Here is a 19,312-nt window from a genome sequence, read left to right on the forward strand (position 1 = left end):
TTCTTCGTCAGACGACAGGTTGACAAAATCTTCCTTTTGCTCAATGGTAATTTTGGGACATGAAGAAATGTCAAAAGCAGAGGGATCACAAATCCAATATAACTTTTCTATCTGGAGATACATTTTGAAAAAAGTCTTAATTAGCATTGTTAGGTGGGTGGCAATGATATCCCTAAATTGTAAAATGTCAATATTATAACAAAATCAGAAAAGCATGGGAACATGTATTATAATGCTCAAATTCAGTTTTCCAAAGATTAAGCTTCCCTTTGAAAGTTTCTATTTTATCACTGAGTATTAATATATTTGTTCCCTATCCTTGAGACAAATTTAAATTAAGTTTTTAAAATATATCAACAAGGGAACTAAGTTTTCCAAGCCATTTTTGATTTGTAAACAATTGAACAAGGTTCTGAATTTTATCCGATAAAAACAGTAAAACTTCATGTTTGAGGTCAAAAATATGAAGCAATGCTTTACCACTGGATACCACCTGACTTTCTTATATAAAAGACGCATTTCACCCCATTTCATTACAAAGCATTGTAAAAAGTCTGATATTTAAGCCTCTACTTTTTAATAAAGTTGATCACAATTATCGCATTTTCAAAACTTTGTGCAAATCAATTTGCATTTCCTTTGCTACTAATGCTTCCCTATATACTGTATAATGCAACGATTGAAAACTATATTTGGAGCAATTTCCTTTACTTTGCCTCTTAAACCTTTATTTTATCCTGTTGATCTAGTTGCACCATCAGTACAAATCGCAAAGCAGTTGTTCCATGTTAGATTGTTTGTTTGAAAGAAAATGTTTATAACATGAAAAATCTTCTCCCCATCGTTCTTCCTTCCAAAGCTTTGCAAAATAGAAAATCCTCCAAAGTATCTCTCTCCTAGCAGTATCTCACATATACAATAAGTTGAGCAAGGTTTTAATTATATGTGGAATTCATCTAACTGTATTGCAAAAATTGGACTTTTTCTCAATCAATTTAATAAACTGAATTTTATGTTGTTCGCGATAACTATAATACACTGCGAGACTTGTGTCTCTGGATAGAGACACCACAGTCTCGCAGCAAAGGAATGGTATTTAAATCATTACTGTACTTTTCTCCATGCATAATTGAAATCATTTTTATAGCAGCAGGGAGAACAAGAGATTCAGCAATAGTATGTAATTTCAAGTTTTTTCCTATGAAATATGAAACTTGCAACGATGCTCTTTAGCTTTACAAGGAACTGCCATATGGATCGTTCCATGTCAAGTGACCTAGGGGTCCCTGCTCGACCAACTTCAATTTTGTTGAAACTTGGTGTGGATGTTTAAACAGGTTTCAAATGAAGCGGTGCAAAAGTTCAGTTCAAAATATAGTATGCTGAAATGAAATAGCCCTGAAATGGTGCCGTCTGGTTGGTGGTGGTATTCGCTGAGAATAACATTCACCAAAGGAATTCTCCACCAAAGGAGAATTCCTTTGATGGAATTCTCCTCGCATATTATGGAGTTATACTTCATAATCAGGCATCTCTCATATTATGGAGTTATACTTCATAACTGTTTTGTCATCATTGTATCACTAGGGTACCTACACACCCACCGAAGAAGGGCCAAATAGCCCTGAAATGGCACCAGGGGAAGCCTGATGATGTCTGGAGTTTTCAAGAATAGGTAACAATAGTCTTTCCCACTGGGGAAGTGTTGCCTATTTGAGGAGTTTATGAGTTTTTGAGTGGTGTGAGTTGAAGGAGTTACTGTCCCTTTCTTCTACACCATTTCTTCCATTCCTACCATTACTTTCCCTCTACTTTTTTGCTTTTCTAAGTCTAATAGGGACAAGTGGATAGTCGAGTTATTATCCCACGCATATACAAAATAGCCCTGAAATAGTGCCATCTGGGTGGTGGTATCCGCCGAGAATAAGTAACAACAGTCTTATCTTTTGGAGAAGCGTTACTTATTCGAAGTGCAATATTATGGCAACTCCTTGTGAATGTATTCACAATATAAGATATAACTTAAACGATGCCACTTTTGCATATTTTTGCTAATTCAGAATTTAGCTGCATACTAATATTATGCGTTTGCACTAACTTATACATTGTCTAAATATAGTATGCTCGAGGCACCAGCACAATTTTTGTGGAGGTCGCTTGTGTTATGCGGAATAAATCACAAAAAAATTTCAAAGTTTTAAGTGTTATTTTTGTTATTTGTTATTTGGTTTTTTTTAGGAGCATTAGCAACTAAGGCCATATTGCTCCAGGATATGCAGTAGTCATTCCCTGACCTTTCTGCATCCTCCATATTTTGTGGTAACGGGCTCGAACCCCGGTCTAATCAAGAAGCGTGTGCTACGCATTGCTGCTCCTTCCCACCTGGCTACGGAGGCACCTTGTGTTTTAAGTGTTACTGTTGCATAACGGTGAGAGGTAGTGCTCTGAAACTTGGTATACCTAGTTAACTTTTGGCAACGAATGTAAAATGTTTGGTGTCCAGGCTCAAAAACCTTCACATTTTTTACAATGTGGTCTAAAAGTGCCACCAAAAATTTGTCACGACAAATTTAAGCAAGATATTTGAAAATCGTAATTTTGAAATAAAAACCTTTGGTACCTACCGTTGATACCTTCTTTGGACATTCATGCACTTACCAACTGCATGAATTCAGCCTAACTAAATATCAGCTCTTATACTTATTTTCTGGCTGAGATATTTTCCTTCAAAGATTGACTCAAAATTTGAAAATCAAATTTGACCTATTTTAAGGGGCAAATATCTTAATGTGGGACACCTTCAATTCTCTCATTTTACCTCCATTGGAAAGAGCTGAGTTTCAGCTACAAGGATCATGGTTTATCTGTTTTGTGTCTTTGCACTTAATACCCTTAAAATTAAGCCTAAACATCAAGTAGTTTTATGTGCCATATTGTTATTTTGTGAGATCTTTTTTGTTGCAGAACACTTCCTTAATCCTGCCCAATGTTTCGAATAATCTAGAAATAGAGTATATTCTAGAATTCTGGAATATTCTAGAAGAATACTCAAGAATTCTAGAATATTCTAGAATTACAGCATTCTAGAATATTTTCTGAAAAGCAGCAACAAGAACATCAACTGCATATGGATCAGACCATGATGACAAAATGCACGTGACTGAAAGCTTGAACAGAAGTTTGATGGCTATTGGTATTTCTCCTCTGAAATTTCAGCGAATGGCTAAGAGAGAGACTCACAAGGCTATGCCAAAAGGAAGGCAAGTCAAGTACAAGGTGTAATTGACAGTAACATTGCATTTGCCTCTCTCGGTGGCTTGGGTACAAATGATATTATGGAGCCAAGTGCAAGTCATCGGTGTGGAAATTGCTTAGATTACAATGAGCTGCTGAAAGAATTGAAAGAAAAGTTGATGGTATCAAGTCATTCAGAAATACTTCAAATATTAACACTAGCTCCAGTTAGTTGGTCCATTATTATTATTATTTGGTTTTTAGGAGCATTAGCAACCAAGGCTATATTGCTCCGGAGATATGCGGTGGTCATTCCCTGACCTTTCCGCATCTTCCGTATTTGATGGTTACAGGCTCGAACTCCAGTCTAATCAGGAAGCGTGTGCTACGCACTGCTGCTCCTGCTCACCCGGCTATGGAGGCACCATAGTTTGTCCATAAAGAAATCAATGGAAGAGTTTAGTATCTCAGAAAGAATGGTCAAGAAAGTTAGAAAACTTAGAGCAGAAGAAGGAATCATGGCCATACCTGGAAAAAACTTTACTTTCTGAGCAAGTAAAGCAAAAGGTGATGGAATTTTTTGAAGATGATGAATTTAGTCAGATATGCCCTGGAAAGAAATATTACTTTTCCATTAGAAATGCAGATGCAATAAAAATGCAAATGCAAAAGCGACTACTACTCAGCAACTTGAAGGAAATGTTTATAACTTATCGAGATGGAAATGGATCTGACATTGAATTTTCTAAATTTTGTGAACTTCGATCCAAGTGGTGTGTCACAGATGGTGCACCAGGAACACATTTTGTATGTGTATGCATAACCCATCAAAATGTGAAGTTAATGCTAGCAGCAAGTCCTGTTGAATGTGATTACAAGGTTCTCATTGGTAAAACAGTCTGTAATTTGGAGTCAAAAGATCGTATGCTTCATCGGTGTGAAAATTGTCCAGGAATAGATGAATTAAAAAAGTTTCTAGAGAATATTTTTGAAAACATTGAACCAAAAGATATTATTTAATTCAAGAAATGGATACACACTGACAGAGATACACTGGACACAAAGCAATTAACAACAGAAGATTTTATTGAAGAGTTGAGTACAAAGATATTTAACCTTATATTATTATGTGGAATATTCTACAAATATTATTAATAACATTTAATTATTGATAATTATCATTATTAATTATTAATTAATAATCAATATTCATCATAATTCATTAATAAAATTCATTTATTCATTACTGTTATTAATCAGTAATTAATAAATATAATTAAAGATTATGGAAAAATTATAATAGCAAATATTATGTGGAAAATATAAAATGTTTAAGGCCATTTTTTAGACCTTAAATGCAAAGACACAAAACTGAAAAACCATGATTCTTGTTGCTTAAAACATGTTCTTTCCAGTGATGCTAAAAATGAGAGAATTGAAGGTATCCCACATTAAGATATTTGCCCCTAAAGATAGGTCAAATTTTGAGTCTATGTTTGAAGGAAAATATCTCAGCTAGCAAACAAGTATAAGAGCTCATATTTAGCTAGGCCGAATTCATGCAGATGTTAAATGGAATGCTCAAAGAAGAAGGTAACAAAGATTTTTATTTCAAAGTTATGACTTTCAAAATCTTGCTTAAATTTGTCCTTACAAATTTTTGGTGACAGCTTTAGAGCGCATTGTAAAAAATGTGAAGGTATTTGATCCTGGACACCAAAAGTTTTGCATTCTCTGCCAAAATTTAACTAGGTATACCAAGCTTCAGAGCACTACCTCTCAATGTTGTGCAACAGTAACACTTAAAACTTTGAAAATTTTTTGTGATTTGCTCCGCGTAACACAAGTGACCTCCACAAAAAAAGTGCTAGTGCCTCAAGCATATACTATATTTTGAACTGAATTTTTGCACAGCTTCTTTGAAACTTGTTTAAACATTTACACCAAGTTTCAACAAAATTGAAGATGGTCGAGCAAGGACCATCTTCAAAATTAGGCCACTTGACATGGAATGTCAAGTGACTTCAAAAAAAGGGACATTTGTCATGTGCTGGATGAAGGGTGGCAGTATTATGGGAACTGAATCTTGTGTGCTGGTTGCAGAGTACTGTAGTTAAGGTGTTTCAAGAATGGATGGATAGTGGACAATGCAGCAGTTGCCAGACTAATGGCAGGCACCCACATCTCATCAGTGGTGTGAACTGATAGCCTCGCCATTTGGATCTCTCATTGCAGACTGTCACCTATCTATGGGATGCAATCCTACTGGCATGGTAGAGCATACCTGCAATGTTCAGAGGTGTTTATAGAGTTCATGCTTCACTGTGAGGGGTGCCTCCATAGCCAGGTGGGCAGGAGCAGCAGTGTGTAGCACACGCTTCTTGATTAGACCGGGGTTCGAGCCCGTGACCACCAAATACGGAGGATGCGGAAAGGTCAGGGAATGACCACCGCATATCCCCGGAGCAATATGGCCTTAGTTGCTAATGCTCCTAAAAACCAAATAACCAACCAAATAACCACTGTGAGCAACACATACCCATTCTTAGGTAGGTGGTCATAATGTTTTGACCGGACAGTGTATATACCATGTAGTATGCTCAGCCTTAGTTTACCAATTGAAAAAGGTATAAAAGCAACTTAGAAGTGTTCATGTGTTTTATTTTTCAAAATTTTTGATGAAAAATATTAAAATATTTATTTACTACATGATTTTCTGCTCATTTTGAAGTATGCTGTAGATGCATTATATCAATGGTTTTCAACCAGGATGCCGCAGCAACATTCCAGGGGTGCCATGTAATTTGGATTTAAATTACTTAAACTTTTTTTTTTTTAAATTTAAATATTTATTTCACTCATCCTTATAATTATATTATTATTTATTTATTTATTTTTTTTTATGTAAACCCCAAACACAAGAGGTATTAGAACCTATTGTACTTAGTACCGTGCTTGGGTTGGAGGTTAAGAAGACAAAAGAAGATATTTATTGACATTGGACTTGAACTTCTGTAGACTGTAATTTTCAGGAAATACATATGAAGGAAGGTTGTTCCAGAAAACAGCAGTTGAATGAATAAACGAGGAAGATGAAAAGTTGGTTCTGTGAGTTTGGAGTTGGACAATAAATGGATGTTGGCTGGTGGCGGCACGTGTTCGGACTGTTTTGAAAGAGAGAGCGGGAATTATAGAAGCCAATTCAGAAGAACAGTGCCCATGGAAGTATCTGTAGAAGAGGCATGCAGCAGAAACAGTACGTCTTTGAGACAGCGAGTGGAGAGACTTTGTTAAAGATGAATCATTAATTAACCTAATTGCCCTCTTCTGAATGGAATCAAGAAGCCTGAGAGAGGTTTTGGGGGCACCACCTCAGATGTGGGAACAATATTCCATGGCAGGGCGGATTTGCAATTTATACAGAGTGAGCAGCTGTTTGGAAGAAAAATAACGTCGAGCGAAAGAGAAAACCAAGTTTTTTAGATGCAGAGGAAGGAATATTTGTAATGTGCTTGCGCCAAGAGAGATTAGAATATATATTAATTTAGATTTAAGATTAATTTAGATTAATTTAGATTTATTAATTTTAGAATATAAATTAAATTAATATATATATATATATGCAGAGAAAGAGAATTGGATCTAACAGGCAGAAAATTGAGTAGGGGTGCCACAAAATAAAATAAATTACTTAAGGGTGCCATTATTAAAAAAAGATCAAAAACCACAGCATTATACACTGGTTATAAGAATATGGTCAGTTTCTTGGGTTGTTTTGTAGAAGACAGATCCCTGAATCAGGACATCAAAAGAGAAGCTAATAACTGAAGAATTAATGTATTTAGACACAGCAGCATTTTCTGCTGTTTTAAAGGACCTTCTGAAAATTATGCAGCCAGCACTTCTATACAAAATATAAAATTAACCCAAATCAATGTTATGCTTCACTATTCAGCCTTAATGAATATGAACTGAATAAACATATTAAAGAGATGAATTGTGTTTAATTTAATGAATTGTGTTAAAATGACAAAAGAACTATTGATGGAATAGTTTTTGAACCAACATTTAGGGGTGAAAGAAAAGTTCTTCAGTGGACCTAAATATATAGAAAATTAGATTTTACTTCCAGTGACATAGGGAGTACTCAGACTCAGAATAATGTGAATGACTCACGTAAGGAAAAAATACAAGAAATGAACAAAGTGCTTTAAAATATTAATAAGGTGTTGGCATGGTTAGAACATCAGAGTAATAGTGAACATCTTCATTTATTCCTTCTGACTACTATTAAGAATTATGTACTGAAAATACTAGTACTGTAATTTAGTTTGCTGAACTGTCATCAGTTCCGGCAAACTAAATTACATGACTATTTCAGAACATATGCATCAAATGTAAGTCCAAACAGCATTGTGTATTAGTAGAATGTAAAAGGAATGATATAACCTTTAATACTTTGTCTTTTAGGCTGTATACTTATAAAACATTATGCAAATAAAGTATTTATTTACTAAGTAAAGTGTATGTTTAAAAACCTGAGGGAAAAAAATGGTAAATTTTTTTTTGGCTATAACATGCTTTGCTTATAGCATTGGTATTAAAGTTGTCACCTGACACCCTCATTATATTGAGGTTGCACTGTATTTGGCCATAAGTATAAAAATTCCTAGTTATGCTTCTCATGACAAGGTTGCGAATGGTGCGTAAATTATCTTGATTGGATATTCACTTCGAGTTGGAGCGCTTCAAATCCAGATTCACGAGTACTAAACAAAAGATTTTTTACTAAAACAAGAAAATGTTATTTTTTGAGTTTAATATATTGTTTTACAAAATTTAATTTAATGTTGAAAGTAGAATGCAATAATAAGTTAAATTCTTAATTTTCTAACAGATTTGAGTGGGGGGGGGCCCTAAACAAACTGTGTATGGGGAGTCCATGCTCAATCTGGAGAATGAAAAAGACCTGGGAATAATTGTGCAGTCAGACATGAAGTTCTCTGGGCAGTGCAGACTGGCTGCTAGGATAGCTTATTTTGTTTTGTCAGTGATATACAGGAATTTTGCCAGCAGGGACAAGGAAATGATTATCCCATTGTATAAATTTAGTGATAGTTAAACTGCGTCTTGAGTATTGCATACAAGTCCAGAAGCCTCATTTTATGAAGGATCTGAAATTGTTGGAACTGGTGTGGAAAAGGGCAACAAGATTAGTCAGACACAAAAGGGTATTCTTATCACAAAGGATTGCAAATTGCAAATTGCAGCACTTGGAAACTAGGCACCTGTGAGAAGACTTAATTAAAGTGCTTAAGGCTTTAAATGGATTGAGTAAGCTAAATACTAATGGCATCTTTACTCTTTCTCAGGTGACAGACAATAGACGTACAAAAATTTGCTCTCACTCAGTGAGTAGTTGATTGTTAGAAGAAACTGCCTTCTGGCATGGAGAAGTGGGTAGTTTGAATAAATTTAAGGAGGAATGAAAAATTACTAGAGGATATAGATGGGTGATGTGGGTTTTATTTTTTATTTGTTTGTTTATTCTTTATTTTTATGGCTGTACTATCTATGGTTGCTTCTTTGCATCATTTACCATTACTAATACTAGTAATAAAATCACCACTTCAAGAAAGATAACTAAATTTGTTTCCAAAAAGAGATATAACTGCTCAAGGAGGAATTTTAAAAAATGCCAAAGAATTTGTCTATGAAATTAATAACTTCCTTTAAGAAAATCAAATTAATGAAAAAAAAAATTGTAACTACTAAAGTAGATTTGAATATGAAATGACTTCTGAAAGAACCATAAGCATTTGTGAAGAAAAGGATACCCATACAACTGATCAGTCAGTGACAGAACCCATTCTTATAAAATAGTTTTCATGCCAAGAACTGATAAAACATGTTTATTCTTTGGATCTGAGTGAAGACAGAATTCTTGTTGGCTGATCCATGGTTATGTCAGAAGGATGAAGCTTCGTTAAAGAAGCTGTTCCAGGTAAAAAGATTTTTATAAGTATCATTCCATCAAAACAACTAATACATATACTTTTTTAGGCAGTATAAAATTGTAATTAGAACATAAGATTCAATAGTATTAACTGAAAACAAAAATTATGAAAATGCATTTTTCAGTTTATAATCAATTTTGCACTCCTTCCTTCCAAAAAATGTTAATATAAGCCTGGCAAAAATCTGTTTAGTGATAATGAATAAGCAGTCAACTTTGATGATTGTTTGATCGAGGGCTGTGATTTGCATTCATAAAATGTAAACTTTGTTCAACACATTTATGCATATCTAATTTTTTAAATGGACATTATGACTATTAAATTGTTACTATTTGAAAAAACAAAATTTTATTTTTACCTGAATATGTTGTTCTTTTTGTCCATTTTAAGGCATTGACGGTTTCAGTGAAATCAAGACATGGAAATCTTGAAAAAACAAGGAAATATACAATTCACAGATTAGGACGATAACTTGCCAATTAGTTTTTGGATAGAAATGCTCATAAAAATATTTTGAGATGAAAAGTTCTAAGGGGCATCAACATCAGTCTGAGCTTTAATCATAAAGTAGCAGTAATATATATATATATATATACACACTGGTGTTCAAAGAAAGTGCATCACCTAGGAATTTCATATTTCTAACCCTTTTTCATGATGGTATGTTACATTAATGACTAGCATCACAAATAGTGCAAAGCCATTAGAAAGAGACTCAGAGAGGCCATAAGAAGATTTAACACAAGAAAAGTAGAACAAGCATTAAGGGAAAACAAAGGATTTAAATCAGCAGCCATGAGCAGTAATACAGAAAGACAAATGATACTGAAACTGAAGAATAGCGATGGTGTACTTATAAACAGCAGAGAAGGCATAATTCAAATAGCAGAAGACTACTATAGAGAATTATACAAGGAGCGAGGGAATGATACCAGCAGTGGGGAAGATGGATTGCAAAGTAGCAACACATACGACATACCCGATATTCTTCCTGATGAGGTAGAACATGCATTGAAGAAAATGAAGAATCGGAAAGCCCCGGTGGAAGATGAAGTTACTGTAGAGTTGTTAAAATTGGGAGGAAGAGACATAACACAAAAACTGGCAAGGCTCTTCACAAACTGCATTAGAAAAGGTGTGACACCTAAGCAGTGGAATAATGCAATCATAGTTTTGCTGCATAAGAAAGGAGATAAATCAGAAATTGGAAATTATAGACCAATTAGCTTGTTATCCCACATCTACAAGTTGTTCACAAGGGTCATTACTAACAGATTAGAAAGAATACTTGATGAGAATCAACCGAAAGAGCAAGCTGGCTTTAGGACAGGATTCTGAACTATGGATCACCTTCACGTAATATCACAGCTAATGGAGAAAGCAAATGAATATAAAACACCATTATGCCTGACATTTGTGGATTATGAAAAGGCATTTGACTCCATACAGCATAAGGCAATGTTTCGGGCACTGGAAAGACAAGGCATAGATACCCCATATATTATGATTTTGAAGAAAATATATGAGAGTGCTACCTCCTTTATTAGACTAGACAAAGACAGTAGCAAATTTAAAATCGAGAAAGGAGTTCGACAAGGAGACACAATATCTCCGAAGTTGTTTACTGCTGCCCTTGAGGAAGCTTTCAGAAGATTAGACTGGTCGCAGAAAGGAGTCAATATGAACGGAGAGTACCTAAACCATTTACGACTTGCAGATGACATTGTGGTTATAAGCCACGATCCCAAAGAATTGGAGGAAAATCTTAATCAGTTATGCACAGTTAGTAAGGATTTTGGACTAAAGATGAATATGGCTAAAACAAAAGTAATGATGAACAAGTATGCCACGGAAAGGGAAATAATGATTGAAGGAGCAGTAATTGAAAAGGTGGAGTCATATACTTATCTGGGACAAGTTATTAGCTGTAATAATGATAAATGGCTGGAAGTTAAGAGAAGAATAAATTTTGGATGGATAGCATTCAGGAAATATAGTCACATACTGAAGAGCAATATCCCAGTTTGTCTGAAACGTAAAATAATGAATCAATGTATACTCCCCACCATGACTTATGGAAGTGAAACTTGGGCACTCACCAAAAGAATGGAAGAGAAGCTGAGAACTACACAGTGAAGAATGGAACGAATTATATTGGGAATCAGACTGTTAGATAAGAAGAGAAACACATGGATTAGGCAGCAAACTCAAGTAAAGGACATTCTTATCAAAACTAAAGAACTAAAATGGGCAGGACACATAGCTCGAATACATGATGACAGATAGACTAAGAAAATAACAGAATGGTACCCAAGAGGAGCTAGAAGAAAACCTGGAAGACAAAGGCGGAGATGGATAGATGAAATTCATGAGTTTTTGGGCAGTAAATGGATGGCCAGTGCTCAAAACAGAAGGAACTGGAAAGTTGCTGGACAGGCCTTAATCCTGCAGTGGATTGAAAATGGCTGATGATGATGATGATCACAAATAGAAATATAAACAAAGATATTTATTAATAGTTAAGGCAAAGCTAAGTAATATTTGACAGGTGCTCTCAAAATATTCCAAAATGAGCATTTGCAACCTTTATACAACAGTTTTGATAAACGACAATTATGGCTGAAATGTTATCAGAAGCCCTTAATTTGCTTCAGTGTAACATTTTAAATGGAAAACAAAATGAAAAGTTCACCAGGTGCAAATATTTAGTCGAACAGTCTCTGGCCCTGATGACAGCAGCACACTGTCGAGGCATTGACAAGATCAATTTATGAAGATAATCAACTGATAGTTCGTGGTTCCAAACACGAATTATGGCTTCCTCAAGTTCACGAAGGGTCTTTGGTTTCTTTTTGGCAACTACAGATTCCACATGATGCCAACAGTAACTGACTTCCACTGCTCAGGGGTCCATTTGACATGCTCCTTATACCAAATTAATCTGGCCTTTTTCATTTTTTGTGTGAGGAGGGGCTTCTTCTTAGGACGACGGGCTACAAGTCCATTTTTGAAGAGGCGTCTTCTGACTGTTACTGCACTTGCTGCCACTTCTGTATGTTCTTCCTATTCTCTTTTCAGCTCAGACAAAGAAGCTTTATGGTTTTTAAGGCATAAGCACTTCAAAACACGGTCCTGTTTTGGTGTAGAAACTCATTTGCGTCCAGTTCCTTTTTTTCCCATCAGCAGAACCTGTATTCTTGAGTTTGGAAAGAAATCTACTCATTATCTACTGATTACAAGACACTATAAGCAATATGACGAGAAGAACATCCTTTCTCACGTAAAGCAACAATAGCACTCTTTGTTCGTGGCATCAACTGCACATAACTCGCCATCCTGACACAAGCAAGGAATGACTGCAACTCTTGCAGAGCGTGCTTATATAGCAGAAAGTACCAGCTGATGCAATATTACGTCATCACATATGCTTGTTAATCTTATCTGATGCAATCTGTAAGAAATATTTCCATATACTTACATTATTCGGATGACATTTACAATTTTAAGGGGTGATGCACTTTCTTTGAATGCCAGTGTATATATATTATCTGAGTAGTCCCTATCTGGGACAACCACTGATGCAGCCCTTGTAAGTGCTCCATAGTTGATTTCTATAAAAGGCTAAAAAGGGAATGTTGTCACTTTTAATTATCATCACACTAAGGTGTACTTTGAGCATTAACAAGTAATAATTCCTTTAATGAGCATATCTAAGGCTGAAAAACTAAAAATTAAACTTATGCAAATATCAAAAACAGGTATGGATGGACCTTCTGCCTCTCATGAACTAACTAAAATTCTAAAAATCAGTTTTAAGCTCAGTATAATTATTAAAAATGAGTATGCCCATAGAGAACAAAGTCCCTTTAAGGTGAATTATGGGGTGAAATGAAATTCTGAAATTGTGATTGAAATATGATATTTATACCTGTACTTTCCTTTAATTTCACTAGTCTAACTTTTATTTGCTGCTGATATTTTATGAAAGAAATACAGTCATGTTAAACAAGAAAGAAAAGTAACTAATCCAATTTATTCTGTTACATATTAAGTTTATAATTAATAAAATTATGGGACTGCTGAACAGTCGATAACGAAGAATATTTGATTCTTGGATTATCAACTGTTAGTATTAGCATTATAGTTCAAGGAAGCCATAGGTACCAGCCACAAAGAATAAATAAATAAATAATAAAATTAAAATAAAATAATAATAAAAATGAAGAATGACAGCAATCAACAAAAGATTAAAATAATAAATAAATCAAAGTAAAAATAAAGATAAAAAATGTTTTGCTGTAGTAGTAGTCACCCACCACTGCAATAGTTTTGGATAAATGCATTCACTCAAGCCTGTGTACACAAAGGTCATGCCTTCTGTTTTCCCTCTTCTATGCTCCTGATTTTAATATAAATGAGACTACCACAATGAATGAAAGATTGGCTGTTTCTTTTATGAGATGTGTAGTTTACTCTCTGAAATGCATTATTATTTATTATTTATTCCAAGCTCCAGACCATGTTCAGATGAGGAATGGAAACAGTACCAAGACTTAGAGAGACAGATAGCACTGAAAAAGGAAGCCATCAGAAGCCTTGAGAAATATTTTCCTAAAAGTAGTGGGTATGTTCAGAGTATAAATATGTTGAATACTTAACATTTTCACAAGTAAATTTAGCCCACAAGCTGGTGCACCACTCCTCAAAGTTGAAATTAAAATATCTAGGAATTTTTAATATTACAAAAGATTTAGAACAGTGTTTTTCAGAGCTCCACAAGCACTGCTCAGGTATTTCATAAAATATTTTGTCAAAATGAGCACTTATGTACTTTTTGCTTTAAAATAAAAAGAAAATATACTTGATATAGCTATACTTAATGATTTCTCCAAATTTTTTTCCTTGGATAGCTCTGCAGGCTTTAACCCATTAGCGCCTGGCGTACTCTGTAGGTGGGAACGCTAATTCAAAATGTTATTATTTTGAAACTGTCGCAATTCCATGAAATATTTCTCTATATTGTTTATCTATAAATATCAGGAAATGATTCATATATCACCGTCAGCACCAGATGTCTTCAGTACCAATCTTGTAACCGTTACAAGAGGCTGATTTATTTTTCTAGTGACTCACAGAAGTTATCATCAATTTTTTTTTTAATACAGTGTTTTTTAATTGTCTTTGTTTTACAGTGAAATGTAGAGAAACAATATATGCTGTAAGTAAAAACAAAATTTCATTTATTACATTTTTTCTAGTTGTGTTTTTTTTGTTTATATCTTACTGTCCACAAACGGGGACGTTAGGCCTTATGTATATAAATTTTATTTTTGTTTGTAGTGAATCATAAACCAAGCAATAATGGAACCAAAGATTTTTTATGACAAGAAGAAATACACAAGACTTGAGGAAGCTATTGAAGATGTTGCAAATCAAGAATCTAATAATAATGTGGTTTTTGAAATTTGCATATTACCACCAAATTTGGACAAGTTGGCAGATTGTAAAGAGTTCGATGAAGACGTTTTACAGGACCTTAATTTCTTTCTAAAAGAAATTCTTGGTTCTATCGAAATTTCATTTGAAGATACCAATGAAAATTTACCTCCGGAAGAAGATGATGTTCTAGAAGATAAAAGTGGTAGTTTGTTATTTGGAGCATTAGCAACTAAGGCCATATTGCTCTGGGGATATGCGGTGGTCATTCCCTGACCTTTCTGCATCCTCCGTATTTGGTGGTCACAGGCTCGAACCCTGGTCTAATCAAGAAGCATGTGCTACGTACTGCTGCTCCTGCCCACCTGGCTATGGAGGCACCTAAAAGTGGTAGTAATTCAGTGGTATATCTTGGTTTCAAAAAAGCAAAATGGCTGAAGAGACATTCAGAATATGCACCTTTCGGAACAAATATTTGTTTTACAAGTGAGTTAGATGCTGTGAAAAATGACTTAAAAGGTTTGTCCTCAAACCTTTTTGCTTGTGTTTTGTATTCGAAAAACTTTTTAGTGATGAAATTGTAGACTATATATGTGAACAAACGATAATATATGCTCGACAAAAATACAATCATGAATTTACTATCGGCAACAAAGAAATGAGAAGTTTTATTGCAATATTGCTTTTTACAGGATATCACAACCTTCCTCAAGAAAGAATGTATTGATCACTGGACAAGGACTTGGGTGTCTCATGCATTTTTAATGCCATGTCAAGAGATCAATATCTAGAAATAAAGAGATTTGTACATCAGGCCAATAATGATGAAATTGAAATTGTCTAGATTGAATGTACAAAGTTAGGCCAATAGTGAATATGCTCATAAAACAATTTTGCCAGTGCGGTTTTTTTCACAAGGATCTGTTAATGGTGAACTATTTTGGACATAATCCAGCGAAACAATTTATCAAGGGGGAACTAGTGAGGTTCAGTTACAAAATTTTGATAATAAGTGGTTCTTCTGGGTATTGCTATGCTTTTGACATCTATTGCGGAAAACCAACTAAAGAAACAAAAAATGTGAAGAGTATACCTGTAGGTGCAAGTGTGGTTGTTGCTTTATTGGAACACATGTCAGATCCATCAAACCAAGTAGTTTTCTTCGACAGTTATTTTACAACGTACTCATTGGTGATATTTTTGAAAAGAAGAAAATAAGAGCTACAGGAACTGTGAGGGACAGTCGAGTTCAACACTATTATGGCATCTAAAGAAATGAAAAAAAAAAATGGAAAGAGGTACTTGTGACTATAGATTTGATGTCATCAACTGCATATTATGTATAAAATGGAAGGATAACAACATATGTTCCATTTTTACCAGTTATGATTTTGTTCAACCATTACAATACGTAAAATGTTGGTCAAACACTGCAAAAGCTAAGGTCAATGTAGAACAACCTGCATCATTTGCATCATACAATAATGGAATGGGTGGCATAGATACCCATTACCAATGTATATCTTTGTACAGGATAGCGATAACAGGCAAGAAATGGTGGTGGGTCCTGTTTACATACATGTTAGATATGCGTGGAAGTTGTACCAAATGACAGCAGAGATAAAAATAAATCAATTAGATTTTCGTCGAAACAGCATATGATTCGAAAGATGCTGCATCAACAAGAATCAATAAGAAGCGAAAAACTGGAAGTTCCATGAACATTAGTGAAGGCCATCACTTTCCAGAAAAACTTGATAGACAATTAAAATGTTGTGTTTGTCATATGAAAGCTAGGCGGTCATGTAACGATTGTCAGAAATCAATGTGCATTGAAAAAGGCTGCTTCGAAAAATATCCTTTATCTGCCTAATGTCCCCATTTGAGGACACCTGTTTTTCTAAAAAAATAAATATATTTTCTTTGAAATTTTGGTATTGTTTGTTTCCTTGACTTATAATCTCACCATAATATTGAGCAAAATAAGTTTAATAGGTAGTTTTTTCATGGGCGTTGATGGGTTAAGCTTTACATAATTCAAGCCTAATCATATTTATTTTATCATGTATTCAGCACCACTTTGTATAGATTTTCTACGGTAACAAATCAGAACCTGCATCCTCCTCTCATAAAAGTTAACATCAGTTCAAGAGCAGCTTCTTGACAGCCACAGTGACAGCGCTGACATCAGCAACGTAGGGACAAGAGGGTGAAGGTTTGATAGGGCAAAGGGATTTGGCAAAACAATCCGCACAAATTCTATAATGGTTGCTCTTGTCAGGATGCTAGTAAGGGGTCTGGGATGGCCAGGTCTTGAACTTCTATATTGGAATTAGTGTTACAGATTGCCACTTTGACTCCAGTTTGCAATGATGTACCCAGGTCTCATCTTTGGTAATGATGCTGTGAAGAAGCCCGTTGCACATGGTCTCACAATGCTGCAGAAGATAGCAGAAACCTTCTCTCTCTCTCTCTCTCTCTTTCTCTCTGCTCTTTGTGATCTGACAACATTTATATAACTTTCTGAATCTTAGATTGTCTTCAGTTGTTTTTAATGCATTATAGCCTATTTCCTTAGAGATGTGTTCAAAGCCACTAAGTGGATTTTCTTATTTATTGATTTGAAATTATTGTTTTTCTAAAACTTTTAATTTAAATTTAAATTTATCTTGTGATTTTCTGATTAATTTGGTGTATTTTTTCTATACCCTCGGCCTTGTAATTGCATAAAAGTATCGGTAAGGGTATCAAATCCATGTGTTACAAGTTGCAGCTCCGCTGAACGAGAAGTTTTTTAGTCATATTTAGCCGCTTTATTGACTAATTGTTACATCAAATTATTTTCTATAAGTAGCTTATAGACCTAGTCAGGATCGTTAGTTTATTCTGAATTGAGACAGCAAGATTTGGAAGTTAATTAATACTTAAGTGTCCGTAGATTTACCGTTCATAACTTGCTATACCGTTCATAAATTGTTATACGATACAACGTTATATCCCAAACTAGATAGCTTTATTGTAGCATATAATATAATATTGTCAATTAATCAGTAAAATATATTAATTTTGTTAAACTTCTTTGTCAATTAAATTGTACTTTTAACTAAATACATATAACGACTTAGATTACAAACGTAACATAATTAATTAATACATAACTTGATACTTAAGTTATATAAACGGAACTCGTAGAATATACTCGATACTGAAAAATATATATAGCATTATAACTGTGTTGGGATACAAGTTTAGGGTTATAATTTTGTACTGAAATTGAAATCATGACTCAGACCAGAGCAGCAAAGCAAAAGGCTTAAGCTAATGGGAGTGCTGTGGCTCAGGGGAGAAGTTGCCTTCTGAATCACAGCCTTTTAAAATGCACTACTTGCTTGGTGTTTGTGAGCAATCGGGTATGGGACATGATATTGCCATGGGGGATGTCTTTGTGTGTGCAGATTGTAAAGAGTGTAAGGAAATCAGGCGAAACCTGAGCATTGTTATGGGCCTATATGAGAGCTTGAAGGACAGAGTGGATGCCCTTGAAGGATCTAAATTAAGGGACCCATCAAGCTCTCAGCTGCCCACATCAAGACCAGAGCTAGCAATTGGTCATCACACAACACAACACAACGGCAACCCCCAAGGCAGAATGTGCTGGTCCCACAGGAACTAGTAGTTGTTGGTGAGTCTATTGTCAGGAAATGGAGAACATGCTTTTTAAAAAGGATAGGTGGAACAGGACCAGGGTATGTCTGCCTGGGCAAAGGTTGATGACGTTGTAGAGTGGATATCATCTTTTAAGGGCACAAAAGGTGATATAGTTGTATACGTTGGCACTAATGATATTAAGAGTAGGAGACCGGCAGAATTACTTAACAAGTACAAGTCACTGTTGAGAAAAAGCCCTGAATTAGGGTTAAATTTGAAAGTGTCTGCAATTCTGCCTGGACACGATAGCAAGGAGTATATGATGAGAGCCTTGTCGATCAATTTGGCCCTGGAAAGATTGTGCAAAGCTCAAGGGGTAGAATTTTTTTCAGCTTGGTCGGCACTTGTTAACAGGAGAGACTGCTTCTACAGGAATGGGATACACTTAACTAAAAAGGGAGCAAGCATATTTGCTGATGCTATCGAGGCAGTGTTAGGTGGGTCGGAAAACTGCTAGCTTGGTGGGATACAAGGACTAATAGATTAACAGTAGCCACTGGCAGAGGCGAAAGTGATTCTTGCACTGCTTCTATTGGAATGAGCAGAAACTTGAAAAACAAGATGCAGGATATTTCAGAGACTGCTTTGAGTCATTGCGGTCAAGTAAACACATGGGTTGTGTTAGGGTAGCTAAGAATAGAAACAGGTGCATGTATACTTGCGTGTACACCAATGCTAGTTGCTTGGTAAATAAATTTGATGAATTTGAGGTATTGCTAAAAACATCAAAGGCAGATATTGTTGGGATATCAGAGACGTGGTGTCACACAGATATAAGGAATGCAGAACTAGAATTTGGGGAGTACAATGTGTACAGAAAGGATAGACAGGATAGGAAGGGAGGAGGGATTATCCTATTAGTTAAGAAACACATAAAATCCAAGGAAGTGAAACCAGTCGACATCGCTGGACAGTGC

At 35.0% G+C, this 19,312-nt stretch overlaps 1 protein-coding gene across 1 annotated transcript in view; it reads left to right on the plus strand.

The window, feature by feature from the left end:
* LOC150081816 (transmembrane protein 120 homolog) overlaps positions 1 to 19,312 on the plus strand; it is a 375,137-nt gene that overhangs the window by 46,768 nt on the left and 309,057 nt on the right. The window contains exon 3 of the mRNA XM_090380327.1: positions 13,762 to 13,875. Coding sequence (XP_090236453.1) covers positions 13,762 to 13,875 — 114 coding nt within the window. The remainder of the gene's footprint in view (positions 1 to 13,761; positions 13,876 to 19,312) is intronic.

This window comes from Mastigoproctus giganteus, chromosome 8 (assembly GCF_048544385.1).
Source record: "Mastigoproctus giganteus isolate SK-2022 chromosome 8, ASM4854438v1, whole genome shotgun sequence".
NCBI lineage: Eukaryota > Metazoa > Arthropoda > Arachnida > Uropygi > Thelyphonidae > Mastigoproctus > Mastigoproctus giganteus.